This window comes from Drosophila subpulchrella, unplaced genomic scaffold (genome assembly GCF_014743375.2).
Source record: "Drosophila subpulchrella strain 33 F10 #4 breed RU33 unplaced genomic scaffold, RU_Dsub_v1.1 Primary Assembly Seq354, whole genome shotgun sequence".
Taxonomy (NCBI): domain Eukaryota; kingdom Metazoa; phylum Arthropoda; class Insecta; order Diptera; family Drosophilidae; genus Drosophila; species Drosophila subpulchrella.
In genome coordinates, this window is record NW_023665577.1 from 7,672,010 (window position 1) to 7,684,229 (window position 12,220).

The 12,220-nt window shown below is 40.8% G+C and overlaps 1 protein-coding gene across 27 annotated transcripts in view; it reads left to right on the forward strand.

Annotated features, from left to right (window-relative positions):
- Nucleotides 1–12,220, forward strand: part of LOC119560923 (TLD domain-containing protein 2) — an 83,420-nt gene that overhangs the window by 59,650 nt on the left and 11,550 nt on the right. For 9 of the 27 annotated variants that reach the window (XM_037874642.1, XM_037874639.1, XM_037874647.1 and 6 more), the window contains 7 exons: nt 162–708; nt 992–1,164; nt 1,435–1,566; nt 1,851–2,002; nt 2,061–2,223; nt 2,623–2,824; nt 3,348–3,437. In XM_037874642.1, coding sequence (XP_037730570.1) covers nt 162–708; nt 992–1,164; nt 1,435–1,566; nt 1,851–2,002; nt 2,061–2,223; nt 2,623–2,824; nt 3,348–3,437 — 1,459 coding nt within the window. Of the gene's footprint in view, nt 1–161; nt 709–991; nt 1,169–1,434; nt 1,567–1,850; nt 2,003–2,060; nt 2,224–2,622; nt 2,825–3,347; nt 3,438–8,830; nt 9,225–9,543; nt 9,565–12,220 lie in introns of those variants that run through there. The other 18 variants (XM_037874646.1, XM_037874636.1, XM_037874638.1 and 15 more) reach the window with 10 other exon arrangements.

Sequence of the window (12,220 nt, forward strand, 5' to 3'; positions counted from 1 at the left end):
TACTTTCATATTTCGAACCACGCCACGTCAAACCCCCACCCATAAATGCAATTTGTGTTATCAAAACCACCGCTTTACACCAAACCCAAATCACATCACACCCACAAAACTCCCCTATTGTACATAAACCTGTATGTGCCACGCCCCCGAATATTACTCAGCTATTGTTTGTCTAATTCCCGAAGATCCTCGGAAGACGAGGCCGACAACGAGTCCAACATAACCGTGGACAGCGGTGCCCGGGTCCAGGATCCCCATTCGGCCAACAGCTCGGTGAGCGGCGTACCGCTCAGTCAGCCTCTCGGGGCCGCTGCCGCCGGTCCAGCCTCCGCCGTGGCCCCCCTGCCACCCTCTGGCATCGACCTGGAGCACCTGGAGCAGCTGTCCAAGCAGTCGTGCTACGACTCGGGCATCGACATCCGCGAGTCCGTTCCCAACGTACAGCCCATACCAAAGAAAGCCGTCTACAGCGACGCGGACATTGTCCTCAGCTCCGACTGGGTACCACCGAAAACCATTGTGCCGACGCACTTCAGCGAGTCTCCGCCTCGTAGCACCATCCTGGGCCAGAGCCTGGATGCCGGCACAGGAGCACGCAAGAAGACCTCCAGCGTCAGCTTCAGCGTGGATGACGAGGCCGCTCAGCAGGCTCAGGCCCAGGCGGCAGCTGTGGCGGCCACCGACAAACAGGCGGAGAAGAAAAACAAGGTAGTGTGTTGCGATGTCAAAGAGTGGGCTTCTGCTGCTAAAACTTTACCTGTAAAGAAGCAGTAGAGAAACACAAATCATTCTTAATAAAATTTGCAATCGTAACTTATAGAACAAAAATGTATGAAGATAAGATTAGATAAATATTACCAAACAAATGATTTCTTTTAAAGTCGAGACTCACAAATTTTAGCTCTTATCAAAAATGTAGATCTGTTTTCCCCGGCAATTATGTGATCTTAATAAACTAATTCTATATTTACTTATTTTCTTCCCTCCGCAGATGCTGAAACGCCTCTCGTATCCCCTGACCTGGGTGGAGGGTTTGACCGGCGAGGGCGGAGCGGTGCAACCCGGAGGCGTGGGCAGCGGTAGCCTGAACAAGTCAGGAGACGCAGATTCGGCACCCAACACGGGTGACTCCAATCAGAGTGTATTTTCGAAAGTATTCTCAAGGTGAGTTCATCCCGAATGCAATGAACTCACATTTAGCGATCTATGACTATAATTGGTAAAACAAATTTTGTTTATTTCGTTTCGAAAACTGAACAAAAACCAAAAATCAAAATGCTTACCTTCGTTTTGTGCGGATCGGCTGCTTTGCTAAACATACATACTCCACTTATCCCGCTCATACCTAAACACCCCACAACCACACCACACGGCACAACAAAACACGACACACTACACCCGATCTCTAAACTATATATACACATTTGCATATAGCTCGCCCATCACTCTGGTGTCAGAGCTGGGCGGGAATCTTTTTTCGAAAACACCGTCCGAGGACTCTGGTGGCTCACCTGTGCCGCCATTGACTCCGCACTCGACTCATTCCGAGGGTCACATGACCTATGGGTAAGGACGGATCTTGGATCAGCTGTCACCACTTTCTTGATGTGTTCCAACCTTTCGTTGCCGTTGTTTTTGCTCTTGTTGTTGCTAGTGATGTTGATGTTGTAGTGTTGAATCGCAAAGAAGTACCTCAATCCACCGAGCACATTCACCCATTTTTGGTTTTAAGTGTTTCATCAGCTTCATTTTTGAGTTCCGAGTGTAAATTCCGATCATCGTTTACAAATCGTTCTCCTTGTCTAAGCTTATTTTGATCTATGCTAATTGATTTCTTTGTGCCTCCCCAGACGTTCCTCAATCGGTACCTTTATACGTCCTCACTCGTCGGAGGGCACTTCGTCCAGCACCAAGCTGAAGGAGGCCAAGCAGGCGCCCAAGCTGGACTATCGCTCCATGGTATCTATGGACGACAAGCCGGAACTCTTTATCAGTGTGGACAGTAAGCGGGACAGTCATGCCGATGGACTAGAGACCAACTAACAATGTTTTTTCCGCAGAACTCATCCCACGACCGGCCCGAGCCTGCCTTGACCCACCATTGTATCTGCGGCTGCGCATGGGCAAGCCCATCGGCAAGGCCATTCCGCTGCCAACCTCTGTCATGTCCTACGGCAAGAACAAGTTGCGCGCTGAGTACTGGTTCAGTGTGCCAAAGAATCGGTGAGTAAGAAGGCCTTTTTAAGTCAGGTACATGTAAAGTATTAAATTACTCCGAGTATTTATCAGAAATTATGCACGAGCAGGTGCTGAACCGTTTACAGCAGAGTTAGTCAAGTTTGTAAACAGTTCAAAACAAATAAAATTAAACCATATTCTCGGAAAATGACTTCTTAATTTTATCTTTTCCTGAAAGCGAAAACTTATAGTTATTAGTTTAGGAACCGATAACGTTTTCCTGAGAACATTTTGTTAGCTATAAGGGTTTTGAATTTTAAAATGCAACCCCATTTTTCCAAGACTTTTGCATAAGTGCTTAGTAATTCGACAGATTACTGGCAATCCACTGATCGATCATCATTATGTGAATCGTTTAATAATTATATACTGTTTAATTTCCAGCGTTGATGAGCTCTATCGCTTCATAAACACCTGGGTGAAACACCTGTACGGTGAGCTGGACGAAGAGCAGATCAAGGCGCGTGGCTTCGAGTTGATCCAGGAGGACACTGAGTGGACCAAGAGCGGCACCACCAAAGCCGGCATTGGCGGCGGCAGCCAGGACGGCGAGGAGATTAGCGACTTGACACGCGAGTCCTGGGAGGTGAGTTCAAACCCATCCACTGGCGGCCTGATTCGCGGCTCCCCACGCGCGACTATCTCTTTATCTATCTTTCCATATTGTTTAGCTCTTTGCTCTGAGTTTTCTCCTCGAATTGTTCTATATTTTTCAACGATTCTCTCGAGCTCTTCCACGATATTTTTGAATTCCGAACCAAATCGAATATTACATTTGCTTCTTTAGGTTATGCCTCAGAAATCGATTTAATAATTACTAATTAATGAAATTTTTACGCCAAATTTTCTATACATACTTATATAATCGTAAATCTTGTTTACATTTTTTCCCCACGTGTATTGTACATGCGTTTTCTTGTTCTTTTCATGTTTTTCTTCTTCCTTTCGTGTCTTACAATTTGATTTGCGTTTATTTTCCAATCGAAATAATATCGAATATAATCGAACCAAAACTAAAACTACAAACCATCACCATGAAAATGTGTCCGCCAATTCGCCCCAATTTAATACTGTACCATATGATATTTAATCTCCTGCGACTACGACAGCTTATAAAGGCGCCGTTCGCCAAAACCTACAAGATCATTAAAACGGCATCGCATGCCGCATCGCATGACTTGGAAATGTTGGGCGGCGAGGTTAGGACCAAAACCCTTTTATAAGAATTCTTCACCTAAACCTAACTGTGTTGTCCGCACCAAACTTAAACATAAAAAAAACAAACCCAAAAATAATTTTTGGAAACTGAAAATTTTGAATTTATGCAAATTTATATTTTGTTTTTTTGTTGTTAATTTTCAATAGTTTGTGCTCGCTGGTCTTTAAGTTTGTGTTTCCGTAGTTTTAAAAACCTAAGCACTGTTGCACATTTTATTAGTTGTTTCTCTTCAACCCACCAAAAAACGAAAATTAAATTTTTCACACTAAAATGTTTGGCACCAATTCCAGCACTTGTTTGCAGTACTCAAGTCTTTCGAGTAATATCGGCACTTCTTTATCCACTTATCATTGATTTTTTATGCATTCGAGTTCCCATATCTACTACATTGGCTCATCTGTTTATCAAGCGAGCATTCAAAATTCAGTGTTGTTGAAAACCAACGACTTATTGTTTACATTGGCAAAGTTGTTTTATTCCCATTTTCAGTAAACATCTTAAATTCAAACATTTTCATTGCATTGAACAAATCGAGTCTACTTAAATAAAGGACAACCAAATGCGGTGGTGAAGAACCAACCAATATTCGATACCTCAGTTTATGAAACTGTATAGAAAAACAAAAAACTTCCCTTAAACAAGTATTAAAATTACATTTAAATGGGTCTCCAGTATATTTTCACATTCATAAAATACATTTTTAATACAAAGAACCTAAAGTAAATTTATCATAAAACATATTTCAAGACAAAGCTCTTAACAAGGAAGCATCAATGCGATTTTCATCTTTTTAAAACGAGTTTACATACCTTTTAGAACCTATTTCCATGACAAACATCTCACTTCCGATAACCCATTTGTTTACTTCCATTGTAAACTTAGATTATATATATGACAAGTTCATTTTTGTATTAGCGATTCAGTGCGAAAAACATCTTTGCCATCCATTGACTCTTAATTTAGTTCAAGAAACTTTGCTCGACGCTTTTGGGGCTTCAATCACCCGAATTCAAAGCAACCACAACAAACCACTTTGAGGCTTTATCATTACAGAAACATGGCCGTATTACCCAACCTAGCCTAACAGCCAACGTAACCCATTTACATGCGTAATATATACGACCACAGCAGAGACCAGCCTTGCCGGTGATCACCTGGGAGTCGATCTAGAGCCGGCCCCTCGAATTCTGCCCCTTCGAGTTAACCGCATTCTTCGTGTATCAAGACAAAGCGCCAAATTGATATGCTAATTAGGTGGTATTCGACGCGGCTCTATTTCGCAACACCTAACCTTTTAAAAGGAACCTGCTAATGTGCAGACACATTTTAATTCATCAGCATTTTTACAACAATTAGCGCCTTCCCTATATTTGTTTGCGCAATGTTTGCGTTCACGTTTTCACATTCCCGTAAGCGTGCCACCTCCAATTCGGGGATCACGATCGATGAGTAACTCCAGTGACTTCGAGGGGCCGGGGCCAAACTTTGTGCAGGCATTGTTCCAAGCCCGATTTGAGTTTCTCCTTATCGTCGGAATGGTCGATTTCCCCACCTTATCAGCCGGCAGTGTAGCAGTGCATCAGCAAATTGTTTCCTCATTAGCGTCGCATCAAAACATCTATAATCGTTAAAAACAGAAAGCACCCGGCACAGAGCTATCAATAGATCTTGGCACTCGGGGGGTTATCGCTCAATAAGTGGAATACCTATAGCAGCCATGAGTGACCAAACATCAACTAAAGATCGCTTCCGTTGCGGACTAGGTTTATAAAAACTTCCGCTGAGCAAAAATGGCCCAAGCTATAGAAGTACCAAAAAATCATCAAGGAATGTCAGCTCTTGCTCTCGTCAGCCGAAGATCTCTTTGTGTTTTGATTGGGTGAACTCAAAATGACAATAATTCAGATAATGCCAAGCTATTGCGTAATACTTGAGCTTATCTTGAATTTTAATGGATGAGAGTGGTCGAAAATAAACCAGGATTGTGGTTATCTTAAAAATACAATACATTGTACTTCGTCGAATTTTACTGGCATAATTTATTGTTTATTTTGAATTAAAATCTTTTAAGTTAATTAAAGGCAGAACAGTTTGTAGAGTATATGAGATTGTGAGTGTCAGAAATGTTTTGATAGTAAAAACCATTTATTCCGCATATAAAAAATAAAAATCTGCTTCAATCGACTAATTTGCGAATCGCAAACATTCGAAATCAATTCGCATAGCTTCATGAATGAAGCAAAATGTTTATGTTGGATTGGTATACAGATGAGTTTTGTTTTTATTATTTCCCAGAACCGGTTTAGTTAGTATGTATTGCAGACCACTTATGCCAAGATGAGCGCGTGCCTCCCATAAATCGTTTATTGGAGATGATTCAATTAGAAATCGATTCAATTAAATCCTGTTCGAACACATGTCGCATCAGCTGGAGCTACACCTTACAGCCACTACATTTAACTATATTCTAATTAAATCTAAATTAAATAAGTATTTAAAGCGCTCCACAGCGATTGTCATTTAGCCGGTTTCAGTTTTTTTGCTTTGTGAGTTAATTGGTGGGGTCTCATCACCGTCTATTTTTTCGATGCTAAATCCGGTTCAGGGGAATAAAAATAGCAGAATAAAATAAAGGGAAAATAGAAACAAGCGATGCGCCTTACTTAAACGCTCAATTAGCGGAGAAAGATCGGGCTACCGCGTATTTCGGGGGGTGCAAATTTCTAAGCGGGAGTCCCCAGTCACGCCCCCCAATTTCCAGGGGCCGCTGACGCCAGCCACATCAACTTTTCCTCCAATTGCCAAACGCCTCTTGTCTATATACTATAAATAAACCAATGTACGTCTGTGTATCCCCGGCTATTCGTATGTTTGTGGGCCGGGTATTGTACTTGTACGATCAATTGGTTTCAATGAATTTTGCGAACGAAGCTGGGAGGACAATTGGAATTGGATTGCTCACAGGCCTCCTCGCACCTCATCCCCATCCGAATCATCTTCTCAATTTGCATATCACTTGCCAGCCTTTTTCTCCCTATCTCTCGGGTTATCAAAAGAGCTCCCCGCTACATTGTAAATGCACTTTTATATTAAATTGCGCACTTTATTATAGCAGCCCATAAAACACTGGCATAATGCTGCAGTAATATGCCTTCGGGGGGAATGAGAGCAGTAAAAGGTTTTTTAGTATTCCTCCAGAGTAATTTGATTTCTTACTCACATAACTTATGGATCGGATCGAGGGTGCGGCTTTGAATAATTAAGATCCGCTGAGGTGTTCTCGGTGATCTTGTTCCCAAGCTCGGCATCATATATTGAGGGGATCTTAACTGGCTTTATGTGAATATCATAGGCATCTAAGTTCTAACTGTCGGTAGTTATGGAATTCAAGCAGATGATCATGATTACTCAATAGTAATCTCTATATCTCATCGTATTGAATAATAGTAATTTATTTGAGCACTTACAACCAGTATTTATTCAATTCGATCATATGACCACAAGAATTAATTGAGTAATAATCGTAAATATCAATAAATCCAAGATTTTCCAACCAGTATTTATTAAAATTATCCAGTTTATCATATGATTAAAAATCATTAAGTTGTAGAAAAATAATAAAGAATATGTAGAATAATAATAATTGAGGGCGATTACAACTGCATTTTATTAACTTTCACTGCATTAAATAATATCAATATATCTTTGTATTATATGATTCTTGTGACCAGAAAGTAATGGGCAGTACTGGAATAAAGTCGATGATAACCCGTTTGTTTACAAAGTCGCCTTTGCTTAAATCACACAGTTTATTAGATTGCAACGGGCTTAATCTTAACGATCCCCGGATTTAAAAATAAAACTATAAGTTACACAAAAAGGATCTTTAACCCACTCACGATCTTGATTATTTCACATATTGCTCTTTCCGAACCGGCGTTGTATCTGCGATCCGATCTAGAATTTTCCGTTTATAGGGGGGGTGTGGCGTGAAATCTTTGACAGGTGCATTCGGAAAATTTGTGCAACGATTTGATTGCCTTTCAAGGAATGCATACAAACGAGTGTGTGCACACATTTAGTAAGCCGCTAAAATGCTTCGTTTAAAAGCGGACAAAGCAAACAAATGGCTCGGCAGGCCATAAACACATATAGCCGGTGTGCAATCGATTGATTAGCATGACAGTTAATATGTTTGCATAGCTGTAAAGCAAAGCGCAGGCAAACACCTGAAAAGCAATTACCGCGGCGGGGAAAGCGTGTGCGGAGCAGCTCAAGCCGTTGCATAACAAAGTTAAAACAAGAGTGGCTTTTCAAAAGTTGCATCGATTAAAATATGATTTACATGCGTAGCCGAAAAACTTAAGTATAATTGGTAGTAAGACTGCTGTTTTTAAAGTATTTTTGTTATAATACTTATTTTGAAAATGTTTTAAGCCGTAATCTATACCTATTAGAGTAAATATCTATGCCCAGTTTACGCATAGATCCGACAATTCAGTTTTTTAGCCAGGCCTCCTAGTGCTCCGCGAAACCACAGATTCTTTAGCACCCCCATTTATGATGGTAGATAAACATTTGAAGGCAGACTGTGTGGGTATTTTTAAAGAGAGATTATACAATATTTGGAATTCATGTTATCTGGTCTCTTTAAAAATAAGTACACGTGTTACATATGGTGGCACAGATCCATGATAGGAATCTTCGAGTATACATAGGACACCTTCACCATTCGTTGTAAATCGAATGAATTAAAAAAATTAGTCTACTCGTAGTTCGAACAGTGGGTCTCTGATCCAAAGCTTAAGTAATAGAAAAGATACCATATAGCTAGCCAAAGAATCATAAAAAAAATATTGTGGCACAGATCCATGATAGGTGTTCTTTAAGTATACATAGGACACCTTGATCATTCGATGTAAATCGATAGAATTATAAACATTAGTATATTCGAACAGTGGGTCTCTGATCCAAAGCTTAAGTAATAGAAAAGATACCATATAGCTAGCCAAAGAATCAGAAATCTCTAGAAAAGCAGAGAAGTAAAACCGCTTTTGGCTCTGGACCCCTTTTAAATGACCAAATGATCAGCATTTCAAATGTAAGATCGCCCGTCCCACCCACAGTCGCGTCCCATTGGGCCGATATGTAGACTATAGTCTGTAGCTATATCAGCGGAGAGGCAGCTGCGTCGATGCCCGGGACCAGCTGAGCCACGTTTTGTTGCTGGATATATTGTTATTGTTTTTGCTGCTGCTCGCGCTGTTGTTGTTGATGTTGTTTCATTTGTTGCTGCCGCTGCTGCGACGCCAGCTGCGACTGCGACTGCGACTGTGTCGACTGAGCCAGCGATTGCTGGTTTTTTTAGTTTTCGCAACACTTCCAAGCCGCACAGTCGCCGTCGCGTCCCATTCTGAATATTCGAGACTCTATTTCCAAACTGGTGGACCGTGTGTGATCCAGATGCTAGAAGCCGTCTTCCGAAAATGTGACTGTAGTTCGTGCGCAAAATATAGCAATATTTGATCAACTGCATTTGGGCAATAGACTTCGGTGCCTTTCGGGTTTTTCCGCGCAGCGCAGCGTGTCCAAAATTAGATACGGAGGAAAACAGAAGAGGCAAGAGTGCGAAGAAAGCGCCACGCTCTCTCGGTCTTCGGTTCTCCACGATTCTGCGATTCTTCTGGGGCCGCCGGCTGAAAACGCTGCCAAAATGAGCGCCAAAACCATGAAAATCTCGAAAATAGCCAAATACATCAAGAAAAGGGTAAATATTTATGAGTCAACGGAAGCCTCGAAAGCCAGAAAATATTAGTCTTCTGCCAGCCGCGAGACATTTCTGCCCGGGGTGAAAGTCTGAAAGTCTTTGCAGAAAATAAAAATAGCAAAACCAAAAGCGAAATCCAAGTCGAAATCGAATCGAAAAACGAAGGAAATTGTGTTTCAAAACGCAGTCAGATTTGTAAACCGCGCGCGTCCCAGCCGAAAGCCAAAAAGTATTCAATGCCTCGGCCATAAACGGTGGCCCTACTGATCGAAAAAGTCACAATTGCCGCCCAAAAGGTCGGACCCGTCCGAAAATGTCCAGCCCCGACGATAATGATCGTGTAAATGCCTTTGCCACGAAGGTGGAATCTAAATGGATGCTAGGGGCCCACTGTGTTGCATACCAGATGATCTGGGCAATCCTTGTGTGTGCTCGTAATTTGTCTGAGAATTAAATGTGAATCGTTAGTGAAATTGGTCAAATTGCCCAGCAAATTGTCGAGCCAAGATTTCTTGGCTAGCCAGTGACTAAAAACAAATCCAAAGTGGGAGGAAAATTCCACTTGATGTTTTGTTACGTTATCGCTAGGTTTGAACAATCCATGTTTACACCACGATTTCTTTTCCGACCTCGACAACCTCTCAAATTTATGTGGAACCGAAAAACCGATGGAGTTCTTCAACTCCACTTGAACACACATATAGCCCGGTTATCAGTCGCTCTCGGATCTTTTACCTCCCACTCTCAATCAATTCGAGTGCTTCGATTGTGCGGGCCAGTATTTCAATGAATTTCGTTTTTCGGAGAAATTTCTTTGGATGTTCGCGGGTATAAGCGACGCGCAAGTACCCTGGAACTATTTTGATCTGGCCTATCCGTTCTTCTCATCTGCATAAACACATATTTTATGGCATTTTATGATCGGCTAGAAATTCCCAATTTCCTTAACTCGAGACCCGTCCAGCCGGTCTAAAAAAAAACACTCAAATATTTTCGGTTTCATTTAAATTTGCATTACAAGCTAGCTTTATAATTTTATGTGAGGCACGTTTGACATTTCTTTCACCTTTCGGCATTGTTTGGGGTCGGGGTGTCACCTCTTTTTAATTAGCTCTGCTTTGACTGTAATTAAATTTAATTTAAAATGCATTGCCCAGGTTGGCTCCACAATTTCAATAGGACTTTTCAGGCAAAAAAAAATCTCGAAATATATGAACACTTTTTGTGTTTGCTCAAAAACGAAATTCAATGCGACAATGGGTTCTGTTTGGGGGAAAGAAATCAGCCAGTTGTGAAGAGCCATATAGCCGTATAAGCTTTGTTTATATCAGGCTTGAATTTCCAATGGTTGACTGGCATTATGCCGTTCGTATAGTATTTAATTTCTCCGAGGAGTGGCTAACTAGAGGTTAAGAAACGGGGAAAATTATATATACTGAAAAATGCTGATGTCAAAAACTAGTTTTACCTTTTTTTATCTTTTTTTTTAATTTTTGGATTGAGTCATTATAGATTCAAACATTTAAGAATTGTGTGACTTGAACAAAAAAGACGCTTCTTTATTTCTGAGCTAGATCGTTTAATGGATATATTTGTTTTGTTCCTCCCACTTTAAAGTGTAGTTGATACAGAGGAACTGCACAGCTAAGTGAGTGCTTCCACAGACTTTCTCGTTCCTGTTTCTGGTCCCGTGAGTCGGGATATTGAGTTACCAGCATCTAACTGCAATTGTTGCCCCATTATGAACATGTTTTTGGTAATACAATACCCACTACCTGGCGATTGTCGAGAGGGCGTTACACGTACCCGTACCGACTAACATTTGACAAATGGCCACACATCGGGCCCACACAAACAAGCAAATCAAATCACTCACATCTACGGTTTCGATGTAAAGATACCCGCCGACACGTGATTGTTTCATCATTGAGGTCGCCAAAAAATAATTGCGTGCAGTCAATTTCATTGTATTATAAAATTGAATTGGAAGCGCCGCAAAAGAGGTCAAACAACTTGTTAACAATGTTTTGAGATGCGCGGAATCCCAAAAATATACATTTTTTAGGTCTTCTTCATTTAAATGAAATGATAAGATATACACAGATTCCTCTAAACGATTAAATATTATTTATAATTTGAGAACATTTCCTAAAATATTAGGAAATTTAGGTTCAAACCAATAATGACTTTTAGTTGAAATTATCAAACCCCTCATACCTAGTCAAATGCGACATGCAATCATATATCAAGTCCCTCGGCTTATACTAAAAGTTTTTTTCGAGCAGACTCCCATTTAACCGGTTAGAATTAATTACGAGTTCTAAGACCCAGCTTCGAAATCATAAGCCGTAAATCAGCCAGTTGTGGGTGATGCAAACTCAATCTTTGATACGATCATGTGATCAAAACCATCTGTGGACTCTGAAACAAGGGCAATTTGAAGAGTTATCCGTTTTTAACCGGTTCGCAGTCGATTGGCCTCTTAAAACCACCATATGCATTCCAAAGTAGAGCAATGTTTGGAAAGGCGATTCCGGTTCCAGTACATTTTTAAAGTACCCAACTTCAACGGTTAAAGGGGCTTGTTTACGCGATTCGAAAAACATATCTTAACCAGTTTGCTGCGTAGCTAATTAGAATACGGCTTGCATGTGTTGGCTCATGTTGTTTTCAAGTTTGTGTTTATGTGATTACCGCATTTAACACGCCCACAAATCCGTTTAGTTATGGTCATCGTCTCGGCCACTTGTTCTCTTCTTCCTCGGTTTTCTGTAAAACGCCTTACCACAGTCTAACATCTGAAAATCAAACCAGATACTATTAATAATATTTCACTTTTATTAATTTCGATATTAATGTAATATTCCTTATTATGTCAAACAAATGTAATTACATTAGCTAAAGCCGAAGATTGCTAATTATTTACGCAAAAACCTGCTGGTAAAAGACGCATTTAACCCAAAACATTAAAGAAAACCTTGGCCAAAGCGCAGATG